At 38.7% G+C, this 18,873-nt stretch overlaps 3 protein-coding genes across 5 annotated transcripts; 2 read left to right on the top strand and 1 right to left on the bottom strand.

Moving 5' to 3' along the window:
* The first annotated feature begins 20 nt into the window (after positions 1 to 20).
* LOC111339313 (uncharacterized) lies at positions 21 to 7,525 on the top strand. The gene is made up of 2 exons (XM_022945944.2): positions 21 to 4,432; positions 5,880 to 7,525. The coding sequence occupies exons 1-2, from the start codon at positions 205 to 207 to the stop codon at positions 5,918 to 5,920; spliced, it is 4,269 nt and encodes a 1,422-aa protein (XP_022801679.2). The 5' UTR covers positions 21 to 204; the 3' UTR covers positions 5,921 to 7,525.
* Positions 7,526 to 7,750: 225 nt separating this feature from the next.
* Positions 7,751 to 15,302, bottom strand: LOC111339327 (uncharacterized). Of its 2 annotated transcripts, none has more exons than XM_022945977.2 (7): positions 14,846 to 15,302; positions 14,643 to 14,733; positions 12,998 to 13,081; positions 11,814 to 11,935; positions 10,989 to 11,035; positions 10,181 to 10,286; positions 7,751 to 9,842 (listed from the first exon to the last, which is right to left on the bottom strand). In XM_022945977.2, exons 1-7 carry the CDS (start codon positions 15,158 to 15,160, stop codon positions 9,735 to 9,737), a joined length of 873 nt encoding a protein of 290 aa, XP_022801712.2. In that variant the 5' UTR covers positions 15,161 to 15,302; the 3' UTR covers positions 7,751 to 9,734. The 2 variants fall into 2 exon arrangements, with proteins under 2 accessions (XP_022801712.2, XP_022801704.2); XM_022945969.2 differs by having other exon boundaries at positions 14,547 to 14,733; positions 14,846 to 15,259.
* A 755-nt stretch (positions 15,303 to 16,057) lies between these two features.
* Positions 16,058 to 18,513, top strand: LOC111339385 (uncharacterized). 2 transcript variants are annotated; one of them, XM_022946051.2, is made up of 2 exons: positions 16,058 to 16,199; positions 16,571 to 18,513. In XM_022946051.2, the coding sequence occupies exon 2, from the start codon at positions 16,581 to 16,583 to the stop codon at positions 17,295 to 17,297; it is 717 nt and encodes a 238-aa protein (XP_022801786.1). In that variant the 5' UTR covers positions 16,058 to 16,199; positions 16,571 to 16,580; the 3' UTR covers positions 17,298 to 18,513. The 2 variants fall into 2 exon arrangements, with proteins under 2 accessions (XP_022801786.1, XP_022801779.1); XM_022946044.2 differs by lacking the exon at positions 16,058 to 16,199 and adding an exon at positions 16,206 to 16,401.
* Positions 18,514 to 18,873: the final 360 nt, after the last annotated feature.

Here is an 18,873-nt window from a genome sequence, read left to right as displayed (position 1 = left end):
GTGAAAACACGTGGCTGCGATCTCCAAACTCGAGAAAAACAACCGAGGAATGGCTGATTTTTGCAGCATATTTTCTTCAGAATCAGCCAAGATTGGGTTCAAGAGCAAGTTCAATAATCATTACATTTGCTTAGAGGCCGATCTGGCGGTTATTTGGTACAAACTGCACAGGGCGTAGTGGGAAGTTTCCGGAACCAGTCTGGTATGGGGAGCAAGTCCAAGACGAAGGTTGCCGCAGACAGCCCAGTTGCTCAAGTTTTAAACGCTAATTTGACGAATTCCACGTTTGGATTTGTTTCAAAAGCGGGATGGAAAGGTAAATCTCCTGCAAGCTCTTCTAGGAGTATTCTTCTGGAGCCCGATTTGGACCTCCTCGGTGGGTTTGCGTTCTTGTCTTTCACGTCGCTCGATGAACTCCAAAGTCACATCGAAATCAACGAAACGACATCGACGGCCATCAGTGTAAATGTGTGTCAGAAAAGGAAAGCAGAGCCTAGTGTTGGAAGCCGGGGGGGAAAAGCGGACCTGAATGCTCCACCAAGCAAGAAAAAAGCCGCCACCGGTAAGAAAAAAGCTGCCAAGAAATCTTGTCCCTTGACAACCGACGCGTTGATATCGCCAAGGGAGAAAACCGACACAGCTTTAACGGCGAGCACGTTTTTAGCTGACCGAGAGCTTTTTCAATCAATCCCAGCAATTGTTTCTGGTAACGCAAGCGAAAGCAATGATCTGTCTTCGAGCGTGTTCTCTGAAATTTCGCTTTTGTGCTCCGAAACTGTGGATTTAGGGGACGATGAAGATCCGCACGAGGACATAAATAAAGCTTCTGCAAAATCTGTTGCTAGCAAGGATGTACAAGATGATTTGGCTGATTTATCTGCTTCTGTTAGGGTGAACGAGGTTGCATCAGAAGGGGTTGGGACCTCCAGTGATTTGATTCCTAGAAAGAAAAAGAAGAAAAAAAGGAAATATGAACACTGTGATCAAACAAGTCAAACCAAATTTAGAATAAAGAAACGAGGACAACGCAAATCAAAAGTCCAAGATTCAGGGGGAACCCAAAAAGAAAATACAGATAACTTAAGAGAAGATGAAAGTCTTACTTTACAAGATGTGGAAAATTTACAAATTGAAGGCAGCATTAATGAAGAGAGTATGAAAACTCAAGGGCTGTCATTATTGTTAAAGCCAAAAATGGAGAAATCTTGGAGTGCACGAACCATAGCCTGGCCTATTAAAGGTGGCTTTTGGAAAAATAAACTGAATAGTTCAGAGTCAGCAAGTGATATGCAGTCATTGAACTTGACTGTCAATTTAACTTCTGAGCCAGGTCTACCTAAAGAGGGGCCTGGGGCAGAGAAGATTTCACTGGATAGTTTGACAATGATCAGCAGTGACCAGGAAGTTGATATAGGAGATGAAACAACAAGCATCAGTGTTTTTTCTGACTTGAGTGACCATTCCTCAGAAGTGGACACCATCGATGGTAGTGGTTGTTTTCTCTTGAATAATAGGATTGAGAAGGTTGAAAAAGAAGAATCTGAGAAGGGAGATGAATTTACAGAAGTTGACATTGAAACAGTCGGGAAAGAAACAAGTAAAAACTTTCTTGTGGTGAGTGGTGTAGAGGCTAGTCACTTTAGCTACCACCCTGGAGTGACAAGAGATGGAACAATTGATACATCCATTCAAGCATTGCCAAATGAAATTGATATTTTCTTGCAATGTGCCAAAATGCAGGAAGGGGAGGTGATCAAAATTATTAAACCTGATGATTCTGAAGACTTACACTCCCATTTGTCACAGAAAAATGGCCGTGATCCAGACACTGTTAAAGCAACAAGGAGTGCTACAGAAAGAAAGCGCCGTCACCACCTGGGTGATCTGTTCAATGACATGAAGGTGGAGGTGTTTACTGATCTTGTCGATGTAGACCTTTACTTTAGTAAACAAGCCATTCTCAGTAAAGGAATTAGTACAGTGGAAGAATTAACAAAAGAGTCGAAAGATTTGATTAACACAAAAAATGAGCTTATGAAGGCTAACAAAGACCTTCAGGAGAAAAGAAATTTACTGATGTTCGGAAAAACTTCAATCAATGTTGAACCTTCAATGGTTGATGCCATATTAAAGCGTCTGAACATTACTATAGAAGAAGAAGATATCTCAAAATTAAAAGAAAATTTAAGTAGTAAACAAGATATAGCTATGGAAACAAGTAACCAATCCAAAGGGGCAATGAAACCTTGTGTCAAGGGCCGTCCACGGGCAAAGAAGACATTACTGTCTCCTGTGTCATGGATTTCCAATATCAGTAACAGAGCACCACTGAAAAACAGGGAAGATCCACAAAGCTTAATTGTTCCTCCAAAGAAAACTACCACAGAGGGTCCTTTGGAAACATCAAAAGATACTTTAGGTTTGGTGGCATCCTCCACACAGACATCACCTTCAGTCAATTTAAATGCATCATGTGAAATGCAAAGTCAGAAAGTGGGTCAAGATCAATCAAAATTATTCACTCAAATACCACATATTTTCTTGTCAGACAGCAGCACAGGAAAAAGTGAGCCATCCCTGGAATCAACCAGCCAAGAAGAATCAAACATCAGTTTGGTGAAAATTTTGCCCAAACCTAGTATTCCTATTCTGCAGCTGCATCCAACGCAGCAGAAAGTGATCAAGGACACCCTTGGACAGGTGAAGCAGCCGTCCAGCGACAAAATTATTTGTAATCTCTCACGGTTGAGTACCCAACAGAATCCCAGCAATGCTTCTGGAATACGTATCATTAGGAGTGATGGCCCATTAATGAAGAGCCTAGAAAGTAAGAATGTTATGCATATTACAATTACTGGTACAAGCAATGCTTCAAAAAATGCAGATGGTGCCAGTTTGAACACCACTTTGACATCCACCTCGACAACAAGTCAGCAAATTTCAGCAATGCCCAGTGTAAAGTTGCCAAATTTTGTCACAAGAGGGACTGCTAAAATACCTGAAGTACCTGGAATTCAGACACCTGCAGTGCAAAAACATGTTGAGAGTGCAATCTTCATTTCCAAGCTTCCTCTGAAGCCTGTGAAACCTGAAAATGCAGATGGTGCCATTTTAAACACCTCCTTGGCATCCACATTGACAACAAGTCAGCAAAGTTCAGCAATGCCAAGTTCAAGGGCACCAAATTTTGCTACAATAGGGGCTGCTAAAACATCTCAAGCACCTAGGATTTCAACAACACCCATAGAGCAAAAACATGTTGAAAATACCATCTTAGTTTCGGAGATACCTCTGAAACCTTTACCAACAGCACAAGTTATTATTGATGGAAAACAGTATGGTGTGATAACATCAACCAGCAACTCAGGGGTGAATCAAAGCGTAAATCAGCAAAGTTCTGACATTGCACTTAGAGCACTAGCTTCTCTCAACAAATTACAAGCCAACAAGGTCTCTCACGCAAAAACAGCTACAAGCCCAGCAAGTCTGACTTTTACACCTGTGGCTGGAATTTTAAGTGGTCTAAAAAATGTTGTAATGAAAGTAGTTCCTAGGCAACCTGATGCTTGCTCAACAACAACTGACTCACCAATACTGTCCATGGCTACAAGCACACCAACATTTCAGAGCAGTCAAGTTAACTTGTCATCTTCAAAACAAACTTTTTCAACCACAACAAAACATCCACAGATCTCTCTAATACCAATTATTCCTATTTCGTGCTCATCTCCTCTGAACACAAGTCTCCCATCACTAGCTCAAAATTCCTTGCCATCTTCTCCAAGTATGAAGACCAGTAGTGGTTCTAATGTGCCTCTGATCAAAACATGTTTAGATCCATTCAATCTAGTTCCAAAACAAATAGCAGCATCGAGTCTGCTTGCATCAAACGCACCCACTTCAAGCTCAACCTTTACGACCCCTCTTGTGTCCGTGCCTGTTATGTCAACCCCCATTGTGGTATCTACGACAACATCTGTAGAGACAAGTCTTGCCACTACTGCCTTAGATTTGGGAACTACTGAAATCAACAATCAAGTTGATGACTTGGTGAGGAGTGCTCAAAGCTCTCCCAAGATTCCCGACGATATATTTAAAGAAGAATCATCACATTCTTCAACTGTTTTGACGCAGGAGATGCTTCAAATACCAGGCATAGAACAAAATCCAGATATACCCTTGGCAAAACTGCCAGAGGTTATTGAAAATCTGGTTGATTTAGACAAGAACACAGATGATGAAACATCTCCAGAACCTTCTTGTGAGTCTGAGGAAAGCCACCCTAAAGAATCAACAGTTAGTGGTGTGACCAGATTACCACGTGCTTTAGAAATACAAGTGGAGAAAACTTCAATTTCTGCATGGAGTTCTTCTGTCAATGTAAAGAAAGCCACCAGCCCATTAAGAGTTGAAATCAAAGACTTCAGAAAAGGTAAGACTTCTGATTTTCATGCAAACATATTTTGTATAGAAACCAATTTATTCCTTACGCATTATTTGTGAGTGCGAAAAAAAAAAAAATCAAAGAATACTTATGGCTAACTTGCACATAGAGTTCTTATGTGGAGAGGAAAAGTGGTTGTGAACTTGTAATTATTATTCCTGCAGCAATACAAGCTTACTCTTATCTCAAAAAGCCAAGCTTTTTGAAAGTCAGAGAGAGATCCAGAATTATGGTAACCATCCAATTCGGTAGATTAATGATGCATTAATATGCAGTTTACAAAAACAGCTGCATAAAACAGGATTCTGCATTTGTCAGATTTAGACGCTATGATCCAAATTTCACCATCTTCCATTCATATGTCATGTTTTAAATGGTTGTATTGTATTGCAGTAATCATTGTTTACAACCTTTACTCCCACTTGCCTGTGATAGCAAAAAGTCTAAAGTTTTTCGCTTGGGAATGAAATATCTGACACATTTTATGCATTCACAATTTTTTTGTCCGATTGATAATAAACATGTGTGGCAGTGAATTCCACAAGATTTCTTTCGTAAGAAAAGGACAGGATTATTTTCATTGCCTTCTGGTCAATTCAGCTGCCAATGTTTACTTATTAAGATGATCAAATTCATTCATGGATCTTGTTTTACATCAGACCATAAACAATCAAAACGATTCAGTATTAGGTTTAAACCTGAACTTGATCATTTTTTTTTTACTTGGAAGGTGATATTTAAAGCAACAATGCAATGTATGTATGTAACAAAGCCTTACTAACATTTTATGCGTGATTACTACAGCTCCAATGTTGTTTTGTGCTCGGGCGAGTTTGGGATGACTAATTACCACATTGTCTACGTGGGTGGGTGGTCCAGTGGTCAGTGCGCTGGACTCTGGGTCGGATGGCCCGGGTTCAAGTCCTGGCTGGGGCACTATGTTATGTCCTTAAGCAGGTCACTTCACTCACATTGCTTCATCTTCTCAGATAAGATGTAAAGCCAAGGTCCCGTCTCCTGCAGGGTTAGGGGTAGGAGACATTAATTTCCCACACATGAGATTACTGTGTGATGGATGTCCTCCCCTGGGGTGGGATGGGTGGGAAGGTGAGATTGTTACATGGACTGAAGCGGCTGCCAGAGGTGCCTGATAAAATCCTGACGTCTGTTCTCAGCTTTAACAACAACATGTAAAGCGCTATTGATCAGCACATGTAAATATGCGCTATATAAATTGGTAAATTATTATTAAATTATTATTATTAGTGAGTGACTGACTGACTCATTTGCATAGTCCCCATAAAAACTTGTTAAAAATTAATTTCTTGAGAAGTGTGCTTGCATGTTCTAAGTTGATTAAAATATTGTCACAAAATTATGAATCATGAATCATGGTGTGAGTAATCAAATTGCTTTTTCAATCATTTTCTTTCAGTTTCATCCTCAGTTAAAAAGGAAAGTGCCCAACCAGAGTGAGGCTTAGTAAAGAGGTCCTTAGAGCAAATTCAAGGCAATTTCAAATATGGATCAAGTGCTCTACACTCTTTTACTTATTGCAAGTTATAAATTTAGTAGCCTTAACCCATTATACCCAGACATCAGTATGTATATTCTCCATACTGTTCTCTGTACATTTCCTTAAGTACTGACAAGGAAAATTTGTTAAACAGTCAAGAGCTTCTTTAGTTGGTGATCATTTCCTTTATTCTGATGACCTCAATGTGGAATTCAGGTTTGATATACACCAAATGCAAATATGGCGTCCAATTTGAATTGCTATTGTTCTAGACTCACTAGCCTCATCTTCACATGGAAACACAAAAGGATTATTTCGTGTGTGAGAGGCTAGTGAGTCCAGAACAATGGCAACTCAAATTGGTTGCCATATTTGCATTCGGTGTATTGTAAGGAGAAATTAGATACCAGTCACCCTTAGGGTTTAAAAGGTTAAAGGCAATATTTTTTTGTTGTTGTGTTGCAGAGTGGTTCTGTTCTTCCTTTTTTTTCCCATTTTTTTTTTGTCACAGTGATGACGAAAGCAGCTTTGTTTATTGAGCTTAGTAACATGTAATTTCATGTAAATTCATGAAAGGAGATGGCCATTATTTTCTTAATGAATATTTATTTCAACAATGGCCTAGAACTTTGGTTTCCAAAGTACTTAAAATAGAAATTGGAAACAAATTAATTCTCCTAAAACCACAATGATTTTATGATTTGTGTAACATGGCATAGAACCCACCTCCTCTTTCTAACTTTCCTCTTTCCACACAACTCACTATTTTCCATAAAATTACAATTATTATATTAGGTTTATTAGTGCAACATGGTGATTTCAGTAAATATTATTAAGAGTGTTACTCTCCTTGCTCTTGAAAGAAAATTAGGGAGCTTAATGGTTTTAAAAAAAAACCAGAATTTACCAGTGCTTAACAGTTAAGGTAGACTACCTTTCAAGGTTAATGTAAATGAAATATTTAATACCTTTTTTGTTAATTTTCCATTTAATCTTGCCATCATGAGCCAACTCTGCTATTTACTGTGTTCACTCAAATGGCTAAAATTTATATAGATATGTATATGATGAAAGATTAAAGTGGGGAAACAGTAGTTAGCACAATGCTGCATATTCAGACAGTTCACATTGAAATGTATGATGATTTGATGCAGGTGAAGGTCTTGTCGCGAAAGGTTTTGAAGCATGTCTTTCAATTTAGATATTCTGTCGCCTTTCTTCTTACAAACACCTGTTTGTTCAAGGATTTTCCTTTCCTCCTGCTTCATTTGAAGTTGGATTGCCCTTAAAGATGGAAGAGAATGTTGCTCTCAGGAAAAAAAAGCAGGCATTTGTAGGGAGGATGGTGACAAAATCCCTGATAACAAGTAGTTATGAGGTGACACTTAGGTTGTTGGTACAGCACCAGTGATGATAAATATAAAGATTTCTATCGTATAATAAATTAATTTAATAACATCATTATCTTTATTTTTGAGTGTGTGTTAAGAAAATACAAAAGTTGTAGCCATTTCAGCTCTTTATAAATTTCAGTACAAGTGCATGAATAAAAGAGTGAAAAGACACTTTGGTTAAAGGCAATGTATTTGCTTTTGTGCAATAATCACTTTTTTTGTCCAGTGTTTTGGTGCAAGTAACCCCTAGTGCTCTATTTTATCTCTGGTGAGTTGGACAGGGGGTGATGAATGATGGAAGGTTATAACCCATTTTTGGGGGCAAGGGGGAAGAAAGTTGTGAAGCACAGTGGCCGAAAACAATCGTTCCGGTACTCACTAACCTCAGTCTAAGAATAACAGTCAAATGAACCTTTTTTATTATGTAAATATTCTTTCACTAATAACATATTACATTTTACTTGGACGAAGTTTAAGTAAATATCTTTCAATAAATAGTAACCTTGGTTAATTTTTTCAAGATGGAACAACAGATAACTTGGCTTAGAAAATGAGTAAACTCATCATTATCCATGCAGTCATTCAGTGAATTCCCATGTTTTAATTTTTTTTTTTTTTTTTGTTATGGATTTCCAATGACTTGCAGAAGCATTTTGCCAAGGTTGGTGAAAAGTCAGTCAAAGCTTTTTGTTATTGGGAGTTGGCAGAGTGTGTCAGAGAAAAAAAGGAGACTGGTAAGAGTAGTCAACCCTGCTGATTTCACTCATGTACTGGTTCATTGATAATCTGTCCACAACAAAAGGGTTAATTTACCAGTTAGTGCCCATGAAATGCATTAAAATTGTACAGATGTCAGTATTTATCATATTCCCGACACTTTCTGGGAGTACGCAACATTACAACAATATTTGTCCATTTCCACCATTTGCAGATCTCTCTGAATTACTGGTAGGGTCAGACACTACACTCACAAACATACAAATATATGTGTATTTATTTTACGTGTAATTATATAAATATAAATATAGTATAGTAACAATGTAGCTGAAAATGAATGCACATAACTACGCACTGTTAATATACGAAGCATATTTAACTGATGCGAACTCTAAGAAACAGTCAGTTCGGCCACATAGCACATGACGCGATTGTCCCGACCTCAGCGAATACGAGGTTTGCGACAAAATGACCCTGTTAGAAATTAGGGGATAAAGCGGGCTTGTGTGCATAATGTCTGCCACAAATTTCTTGTATGTCAGATGACGTCTAGCCTCTAGAGACAGAAGCCTGGCACGCATGAGGGCGTCCTCGTAGCTCAAGTCAGGACCAAAGATGATTTACAAGGCTCTCTTTTGTACTCTTTCAATCACCAAGCAGAGATACTGCGGTAAGTTTGCTAAAACTACCGATGTATACTCTAGGACAGGTCTTAGCAGGGAGCAGTACACAGCCATCAACTCCCCATCTTGTACCCCACAAGCTTTCAATTTTCTAAGAGCATAGAGGCGACAGTTCGCTTTCTTTATTATATAGTCACAATGAGTTGACCAACTGAGGTCCATAGAATATACACCCCAAGGACCTTGAATGATTCTACCAATTCAATAGCAGAGCCTCCTCCTGCTATTGGCCAACTGTAGCAACTATTATAACGCAAAAAATTGACCCGCATCAGCTTGCACTTATTAAGGTTCAACTGCATGTTGTTATTATGAGCGAAGCTGTTAATGTCATTTACAACAGGTTTCATTACAGATGGGGAATTGCAAGGAATTACCTCCAATATTGTTAGATCATCTACGTATTTAATTCTAGGACCCCAAGAGTGTACCAGATTGTCTACCATAACGGCAAACAAAATGGGACTCAGCTTAGTCCCCTGGGGAATTCCACCATTCAGGGATTTACTAGCTGACGACACATTTGCGAGCTGGACATGCTGACATCTGCCTTGTAAAAAGGCGGCTACCCACCTCACCAAGGAGAGATGTAAACCAAAACCCGAGAGCTTACGAAGCAAGATTTGATGATCTATAAGATCAAAACCCTTTTTAAAATCTGCAAAAAAAAAAAAACTCAACGCACAGTTCCCTTTATCTAGCACACCTAGTGCAAGATGGAGTAAGTACACTATCGCTTGAGTGGTCGATCTGCCGGATAGAGCAAATTGTTTAAGGTCAAGTTTGTCAACTAATACAGGCAGTAATCTAGCCAAAGTGAAGTTTTCCATCACTTTAGCAACCTGACACATCAGTGAGACAGGTCTAATGTCCTTTTCAACATAACCCTGCAGATTTTCACTTGCATATTTTATTACTCAGCTCCACTGGCTGGGAGCTTGACACAAATTATATGAGTCAAATTATTAGCATTACACCAGTTATTGTGTTTTTCTTCCTTTACAAAGTACTTTTTCCCAAACTTCACTTGGGGAATCAGAAGGCTTTGTACAAGAATTCACTATCTCAGCAAGGAGGGTAGCAGAATCCTGTATTAAAAAAAAAAAAAAAATTACCCCATCAGTGAACCCTGAATGTACTGCACAGCCATCTGTGTGACCCCTTAGCTTCCACCAGTGATCAGACAGGAATTCATCCCACCATGAGATTACCTTGGCAAGCAGAAATATATCAGTTAAGATCTAGAGATCATTAATTGATCCAATACCAAATTCTCTGAATTAACATCATAAGAATTGTGTAGCAGACAGTAAGGAGAATTGCTAATGAGACTTTTGAGAGTAAAAGATCAAAACAGACACATGCCATTGGATAAGTTGAACCTGCTCAAGGGTAATGGAATGTCATGGAATTTGATCAAACTTGCCTTGTGATACAAATGTAACTCTAGTCTCTCTTCAAATTCAGCTTGCTTTGCTATTTCCACCTTTCTTTTTAAAAAAGTCTTACTTGCAACACTAGCCTTCATTTTCCTGAAAAGAAAATTAAAAGAGAAGTTATTCCCTTGGCACAGAAATGAATTTGTTCTGGACAAATAAAGAGGGAGCTTGTGTACTCTGTTGAACAAAAAGTATTGTTGTATACCTCGACTTTCACTCAACAAAATGAGCACTGTGATTTAGTTGATTCTTGGTCACATGCCCCTGCTCAAATTCAAATGTATTCTGACTGGGTTGCAATTGCGCAGTTGTAGCCCACACACCAAATACAACAGCATGTTTTTGCCCTATGATTGTTTAGGGAAAGTATAAATCCATAACAAAGCACTTAATCTGTGGTCCCTCAGGGAAATAAGTTAGTTTTGGTTTCACAAGAGTCCTGATGTTTTCCTCAACTTCGTCTTAGGAAACATCCTACCTGCCTGCCTGCCTGCCTGCCTACATACATACATACATAGGTTCATTGACCACTCCCCATAGGGGTTTTTCAGGGCCAACACTGTCCCATCCCACCCAGGGGAGGACATCCACCACACAGTAATCTCGTGCATGGGAAATTAACGTCTCCTTCCCCTACCCCTGCAAAAGATGGGGTCTACGGTTTATTCGTCCTTATCCGTGAAGACTAGAATATCTATCCATTTCTTGATTATAGAAAGGTAGCAAATCAGGACTCTCAGGGAAAACAAAACTAACTGTTTCCCTTGGGACCATACATTAAGTGTGTATGATTACCTGCAGTTAGTGCAGTATTTGGGTTTGTGGAAGTCCAATTCTTTAAGCTGTAAGCAAAAATAATGGACATCAAATACTTGAAATCCAGTTTAATTTTTACCCAAAATTCTCAAATAAGGGTCTATTTTAAGACCTAGTGCTCATCAGAAATCAAGTAAAGGAAAGGAGGCATTCATTCCTGATGGGTTCCTCAATTAATCTTATTATGTTTTCCTGAATTTAGTCTGAACACCAAGACAAAAACTGCTGACTGATTCTTAATTTTTTTGATTCTCACTGGTATTGATACAGTCGAACCTCGATTATCCGGACCTCGATTACCCCGACAATTCGATTAACCGGACTTTTTTCTCTGATCCAATTTTTCATGAATATTAATTAGTTGTGATCTTGAAAACTCAGAGTCGCAAAAAGCCCACTAATCCTTTCAAAAGAAAAAACAGTGTGTTAAAACAGTGTATTATCCTGTGTGCTTTTCAAAATTCGCAAGTGCAACAAGACAAAGAAATATTCTGATGTGTTATTTATTAATACAGGCTGTATAGCTATCACAATTAAAATGATGTTTTCTTTGCTGTATACCTTTTGTTTACATTTCTATCTTATTAATATTTGTATTTTCGATTATCCGGACTCTCGATTATCCAGACTATTTACCGAGGTCCCAACAAGTCCGGATAATCGAGGTTCGACTGTAACCAATTCTGGGAGTGAAAGAGGTCATCTCTCACACATGGACAACCAGTTTGGTTTCAGAGGCTGTATATTTGCTTTAGAAGGTTTTAAAATGATGAAAAATCTCTTAAACTCCACTGTTGCACTGACTTTTTCTGCTTTGTTCATCAGGTTCTCAATCATCAAATCTTCAATCTTTCTTCTGTTACCCCCAATGGGTTTATCACCTCCATGTGGTATTCCTTTTGCTGTTGCCATCATTCTCTGCTCAGCTGATTAAAAAAAGAGTTGTGTTCATGACAATTTACTGTCACCAGGATTCATTTACTGGAACTCATGTATTACCAAGCACAGTCTTACCCCAAACCCTAAAATTTTCAACAATTCAAAGGTGCCAGGATAGCACTCAAGTGCACACAAAGTTAACTTTCCAATTAAAGTTTTCTTTGGGCTCAAAATGTAACCTTTTTATCAGAGTACTGCACCCTAACCCAGGGTTCAGATCTCTTTAGCAGTTCTCCTCAATGTCTGTCATACAATTCTTGTAATGTTAACTTGGAGAAATTGGTATTGGATCAACTGATGATCCCTTTGTTCATACTTGTCTTTATTCTCGTCACTTGTCTGCTTGACGCTGTATTGGAGTTGTAAGGAGAAATTCTGTCTTGGTCACTCGTGGGAGTGAAAGGGTTAACAATTATTCACCAAAGAGGAAGTGAAAAGTGGTGGAAATTTACTGAGCCACAAAGCAACAAGTTTAATATCCACCACTTTCACTGCCATGAGTTATTGTTTTAGTATAAACCACAGACAGGGCTGAATAATGAATGCTAAGTCAGAGGGTGTGCGGTCATCAAAGCAGGCTCAAGTGTTCTAGGTCTAAAATTTAGCAAAACTAGCATAAAATAATAAGGGCTGACATTTAAAACTGAAGAACTTTTTGTCAAAGGCATCTCCCTATTTCCAGAGGTTTTAAGGAGAAATGTAATTTTTGAAAATTTTCAGGGGGTGTACCAAGTTTTTGGAGGTTGTACTGTAAAAGAAAAGTGGCAAGGAAAACAACACCTCAAAGCAAAAGAATAGGAAATCAACCCTGCAAACTACTAAAAAAATATGTTTTCCACAGCAAAACCTAGTGCATGCGCAACATTATTCAGCTCCGTCTATACCACACAGAAATACAAAGAATTGTTTTAATTCTGCAAATGTACCAAAAAGTGGTTAAAGATTAAACTCTTGGTGCATAATTTTGCATCTCCCTAATCAAGTAGCCACTTTTTAATTACTCAATTTTTATCTAGTAACACATTTTTTGAAAAACAATTTATACTCACCGTGTCCTTTTCCAGTTTTCTTTACATCTCCTTCCACTATTTCCAACTTCCTTGCACAGAAGTTGATTTCCTGACATTTGTGGCCTGAGAAGTTAATACCAGAAATCAAATCTCTATGTCCTGCAATAGTTTTGACAGCTGCACAGGCATACTTTGCCTAAGTTTTGTGAAAGAGCACTCTGTCCTTCCCTGCCCACACAATAAACAGTGGCAGATCCAGAACTTAAGCTAAGGAGGAAGCCTGATGTTTGTGTGTGTGTCCACCTGCTGGCCCCCTTGGCCAGTCCTCTAGATCTGCCACTGATAAAGATATATAAACTCTTTCATGGCTTGTTCCAGACAAGTTTCATATTTGCCCTTGAAGTTTCTCTTTAATACCACATACCGTAAAAGCCCGTGTATAAGCCCCACTTTTTTTCCAAAAATCGTTGCTAGAAATTGGGGGTACGGCTTATTGGCGGGAACATTTGAAAAAGGCATCGTGAATGTCAAACGTCGATGCCACTTTCATTTTCGTGTCGAATCTAATGCCTGGTTACTAAACTTCGAATGTTCTGCTCACATTTTTGTTGTAATGCAAAAATATAGGGAAAAACTGTGTTGAATGAAGAAATTCCTGTCAACAAATACCACAAAAAGACCAATCATATGTCAAAGTTGGTAGAAACGATGTTCATTATATTAAAGTGCTAAGAGTGTGGGAAAGACTTTGAAGTATTTTCTGTTGCAATGTTAATATTGAGTTTACGTTAGATGATAAGTGAATGAAGAAGACTTCTCAAGACTCGACTTTGGATTTCTTTTTATTTCTTTCAAAAAACTTTTTTTCCAAAATTTGAGCTGCTATTAATTCAGGGTGCGGCTTATCTGCGGGTGTGGCTTATCTGCGGGCTTTTATGGTATTCATTTCTTGGACAATAGCTCAGGCGGGGACATAGTAAGCTGACATATCAGCCACCTGAAGGGATTTATTTATTAAATAACTATGTGCATAATGAAGTAGGGGGTTATTAACCAAAGTCATGTCATTATTACTACTCAATTATTGCTTTTGTAAAATACAGCTGACAAGTTAGGGTTAAGCTCCCGGGAGCCCGGGCCTTTGGCACATATTGAAAGAGACGTAAAGTATATGCCAGGGTCTGGTTGTTCAAAGCTGGGTTAAGATAACCCAGGATTAGCGTGAAATTTGATTTCAGATCTGAAATCTTTAAGAGAAAGTTCAGTTTAATTATTTGTGTCTACAATTTGATGATTAGATGCTCTAAAAAGAACGGGGAAAATTATCTCAGAAAGGTTCTTGAATAGAGAAATAAGGAAACCCGAGTCAAAATTTAACCCTGGGTTTGTGTTAATCGGCCTTCGAACAACTGGACCCATCTAAAGATCTAAAGTCCCGTTAAAATGGTCATGATAGTTGATTATAGACAATTATGACAGTTGCAACTATCATGTACTATTATCGACTACCATAAGCGGCGCTATATATACTTGTTTACAATTACGTGATCTCATTGCGTGATTTTGTCAACTTTCATCAACTACAAACCATCAACTTTTTTGTCATTTCTTCTCTGCGCATCAGTCTTAACCTGCGTTGCAGCCGGACGCGTCACAAAATCCCCGGTGTTAGTCTGTGTCTTACTTCTTGTCTGGCTTGAGGTGAGAATTGCAAACTTTTTACTTAAGAAATTTGCCCGTACTTCGTCCTCTTTTGTCCCACTGCCGTCTTTATCCTGTAGGTTAAGTGTTCAAAAATTTCAACGTAGTATTATTGTTTCTGATTCAACCTGATTTTATTCAAAGCACACAAAAACTAATCGAAGAGAGGAATGAACTTATCCTTACTTGTACTGTAAACACCCCCTCGCTTAAATCGGCGAATGATTCAAACTCATCAGAATAATCAGCTTCTTCTGTTATTGTATTCGCTGATTCATTTTCAGTTGTGACTGGAGTCGTTTCACAGCTTTCAGTGCAAATTGTTTGAATGTCTTCTGAAGACGTCGAAGATTCAGCTAGAAATATACTTTCTTGTCTTCTCCAAACAATAGGGGAGCTTCTAGTATCAGCTCCTATAGTTCCTTCTGCTGTTGCAAAGCTTTCATCTTCGTATGAATGGTCAAATTTGCTTTCAGATTTCGGAGAGGAAGCAGAGTCCATCAGCAGCCATGTTGAGAATGATATCTTTTATGGCCGCTCATAATATCTCTCAGGATGGGAGGGGAGGGAGTTGGGGTGAGGTGGTAGTTTACGGCTGACAGTGGCTGTAGCACGTGTGAAACGTGGTTTGTTACAATTTTACACGTTGACATTGCTCCCAAAGTTGTAAACAAACAACTCAAGTCGCAAACTGTCCCAGGCTTGTCAACGAAGGGGCCTGCGAAAATCAGCAGCCTTAATTTTAGAGATGAAGGTGTGTTTCACAAGATTAAGAGAGATCTAACCTCGGGAGAGCAATAAATGTATCTGAATAACAATTTCCCTCACAAGTTAACAGGTGATATTAGATTTCCATCGAACTGATGAGTTGACTGTTTGGTCTTCAGTTTTGATAAAAATTGACTCGATGATTTTAGGGCATCATCAAAAGTTTACATACAGGTACTCGCTGCATCTGTTGAAAATTAATGGCAGGGTGGGGAGGGAGGAAAATTTTTTCCCACACGTGCTTTGTCGTACGTAAACTTCATGAGTCACGCGGCTGATGCACGCGAGCAAGTAAGCGTGTCTCCATTAATACCTTAGACTTTTGAAAGCGTGAAGTTGTTCCAATGCGTTCGGAGCACTATTTAGATCATGGAAGTCTTCGTTTTCCTAGCGCAGATGCACTTTTTCTTAAACAAAAATGACTAGTGTCTTTCAAGATTTTGATGTCACTAAACATCGGAAAGCAGACTCAGCACAGCTGCCGGAAAAAAATCTGGGCAAATAAAAGAGTTTAGGCATCATCCAGGAGTAATATTATTTTCCCTATGCTAGAGAAAACTTTAAAGGAAAATAAAAATGCAATTTTCAGTTCAACTTGAACTCCCTTTCGAAACCCTTTCCTTTCTCTCGCTTCCTTTAGCACCAACAGTCGCGTGTTGCGCCTTAACACATACGCACGTTTCACGAGCTGTGTTCGCAAAACGTGACCTAATCACCTTTATCGAACATCTCCAAGTGACTTCTCCAGTAACAAATATATTCCGCACGTGAAGTAAGCTGATTGTTCCAAGTTTCTATCCAATAGTATCCTGTCTGAGTTTTCCCTGGATGAGGCAGTCTCTCTTAGTTCTATCGTCGGCACGTGAAATAAGTTAGATATATTCTAAAAAAAAAAGCAGAGAGAGAGGAAGAAGTAGACAGCGACGAGAACTTTAACAGCGAACCTTTGCGATACGAATGAATTAAGAGCTGAGGTCTGCACCAATTCTGCACAATTTAGTCAAGTTTAGATATACTTCGCTAAAATTTTAACACTAGTTAGCATTTATATTAACGCACGTTTTAACACTGGCGTCGCTGGTGAGAAATGAGACAGAACATCTAAGCGCAAAGTTGTTTTGACAATTTGAATTTCTTCGCCAGGTTGATCACGATGACCGCCAACTTTCTTAAAGATTACATGGACTTGGATGAGTTTTTGGCCGTCAAAGATCTCTGCACTGGCCTTTCTCGAACTGAGAGTGATTACTCGGAAGATGAAATAGAACAAGACATCGCTAATCTCGTGGATGATGAAGATGTCCCTCCGTTTTACAGCTTTCCACCTTCGAATATTCCTCAGTTATCTCCGGATTGCTTTGGAGGTAGTACCAGCGATACGGATGAAGGACGAGGCGACAGTGTTAGCTCTGAAAATCCTGCCTCTCTAAGTTCGTGCGAGTCGCATAACTCAAATGAGACCGAACGAGCCTTCCCCAAGAAGAGAAAGCGCAAATCGACAACAAATAATAACAGTGATGCACAGAAAACAAGTGCACCGCGAAGGAGGAGAAGGAAAGCAGATGATCTTAAAGAGAAACGGGGGACTGCAACAGTGGACTATAACGAGGGAAAACAGCCGCGAAAGATCTCCCGACAGACAGTGAACGAAGATGTTAAAGATGAAAAATACTGGGAGAGACGGAGGAAGAACAATCAGGCTGCGAAAAGATCTCGAGATCTCAAGAGACAGAAAGAGTTATGTGTAGCGGAGAGAGCTGCACTGCTGGAGGACGAGAACAGACAATTACGAGAAGAAGTTCAGAAACTTCGTGACTATCTCAAAACTCTAGACGAAAAGATGGACAAATCGTCGACAGACTCGCAGTGAAAAAGTCTCCTTTGCACAAAATGCTGTAAATGTTGATTTCATTCCTTCGTCCTTTTCTTGGGGGAAAAGTCTTCTGCACTACAAGTTCACCATAGAAGGTTGCCATTCAATTTTTTGGTAAATTATCTCGCAATATTTGAGTCCCCAGGTAGCACAGTTATACTGTGCCTCACCAGAAACTTGGACTGGACTCTACCTATTCATATTAAAGGTGGGAACACTATTTTGTATTCAGGGCTGTGCTCATGCAAAACACTGGTACTATAAAAAGGTGACACTTGTCTTTGAGTTACTGGGAGATGTATTTTTCATTATATGAAGGCTTAGAATAGCTAGGCAGCCAAGATTTCTGACAGGAGAGCCTTTGTCTTTTATATTCTTGAGATGTCAGTGATATATCAAGTGTCACCCTCCCCCAAATGTGTCCAAGGGTAGAAGAGAGGGACTACACCCGAACCCCCATTCCTGATATCCTACACTGCTCTGTGAATTTCCTGTAGCACAATTAAATTTCTCGTTCGTACCCTTTCACCAATCCTCATAGAAAATGGCTTAAGGTAAGCTGAGTATACTTTCCATTAATCAAAGAATCTGAGAGTTCAAATCCACCATAATTGTTCATATTGGCAGGAATAAGTAGATGAGTTCCTGGCATCCTATTAAATATTGACAAACAATTTTGAGTTAACTTGTTTTCTATAGCAGTTATTGTAAGTATGTTCAAAGAGGTTATGATTCCAAGAATTATGGTGCATAAATAGGTAGTGATGGCACTTAGTAATGTTGATATGCATTCATAATTCATACTTGATATTCTTGTAAAATTATAGCAGTGTGTTATTTATAGATTCAAGACAATTGATCCAAACTGAATTTGGAGACTTATATGAATGGTTTTATGAAAATATGGACAGTTTTTTTTATGGACTGATTGTGGAAAGTGATTAAGTGATGTTATTATCATGTTAAGAAATACATTTTCATATTTAATTGAAGTAGTTCTAGTCATGGCTAATTATTATTTGCTAAATTGTTGTAATGGAACATGTCTGTGTGCATTTTTTTTTTTTATCTTGCATTTGAGAAGTGTGTCATTAATATACACATTCGTCTGATGGTTCAAAACAATCAGTAGTAATTGATATGTAGTTTCATGGAGTGTTCCACATAATGAGATCCTATTCAAAATAGTAATAAAAAAAGGTTTGTATTTGTATTTTGTAGTATGATTCATGATATTTTGTTGTATCACTTTATCCCTGTTCAAGTCCTTTGCTCATACAGAAATATTAGACCATTGCACCTCACCGGGGCCACCTTAAATTTGTGAAAAAAAGTACTGTTTCTTAAACTCCAGCAATTAGTTTACTTATAAGATTTTCACTCACATTCCAGAAAAATTTGCAGTGCCCATTGGTGGATGAATAGAGTGGATACGTTTCTAAAGAAACAGTGGTGCTGCATTGCATTGGTGGAGTTATTGAAATATAATATGGTTTTATCAACTAAGTTAATAAATGTAAATTGGCCAGCGTCAAGGGTTTCTAAAGCTGACCTTCTGACTGTCGAACTTCTG

The sequence above is a fragment of the Stylophora pistillata genome, chromosome 9 (assembly GCF_964205215.1).
Source record: "Stylophora pistillata chromosome 9, jaStyPist1.2, whole genome shotgun sequence".
Classification (NCBI taxonomy): Eukaryota; Metazoa; Cnidaria; class Anthozoa; order Scleractinia; family Pocilloporidae; genus Stylophora; species Stylophora pistillata.
Note: the sequence above shows the minus strand (reverse complement) of the source record. Positions and strands in the feature narration are given on the sequence as shown.

Bases quoted from the DNA above. Each gene is read 5' to 3' on its own strand.
- LOC111339385 (XM_022946051.2), top strand. From the start codon at position 16,581: ATGACCGCCAACTTTCTTAAAGATTACATGGACTTGGATGAGTTTTTG.
- LOC111339327 (XM_022945969.2), bottom strand. From the start codon at position 15,160: ATGGACTCTGCTTCCTCTCCGAAATCTGAAAGCAAATTTGACCATTCA. The intron at 13,082-14,546 runs GTTTGTAGTTGA...TTAACTTCTCAG, and splicing joins AAATGACAAAAAAGTTGATG to GCCACAAATGTCAGGAAATC. The intron at 11,936-12,997 runs GTGAGTATAAAT...TTTTTTAATCAG, and splicing joins GAAAACTGGAAAAGGACACG to CTGAGCAGAGAATGATGGCA.
- LOC111339313 (XM_022945944.2), top strand. From the start codon at position 205: ATGGGGAGCAAGTCCAAGACGAAGGTTGCCGCAGACAGCCCAGTTGCT. The intron at 4,433-5,879 runs GTAAGACTTCTG...ATTTTCTTTCAG, and splicing joins AATCAAAGACTTCAGAAAAG to TTTCATCCTCAGTTAAAAAG.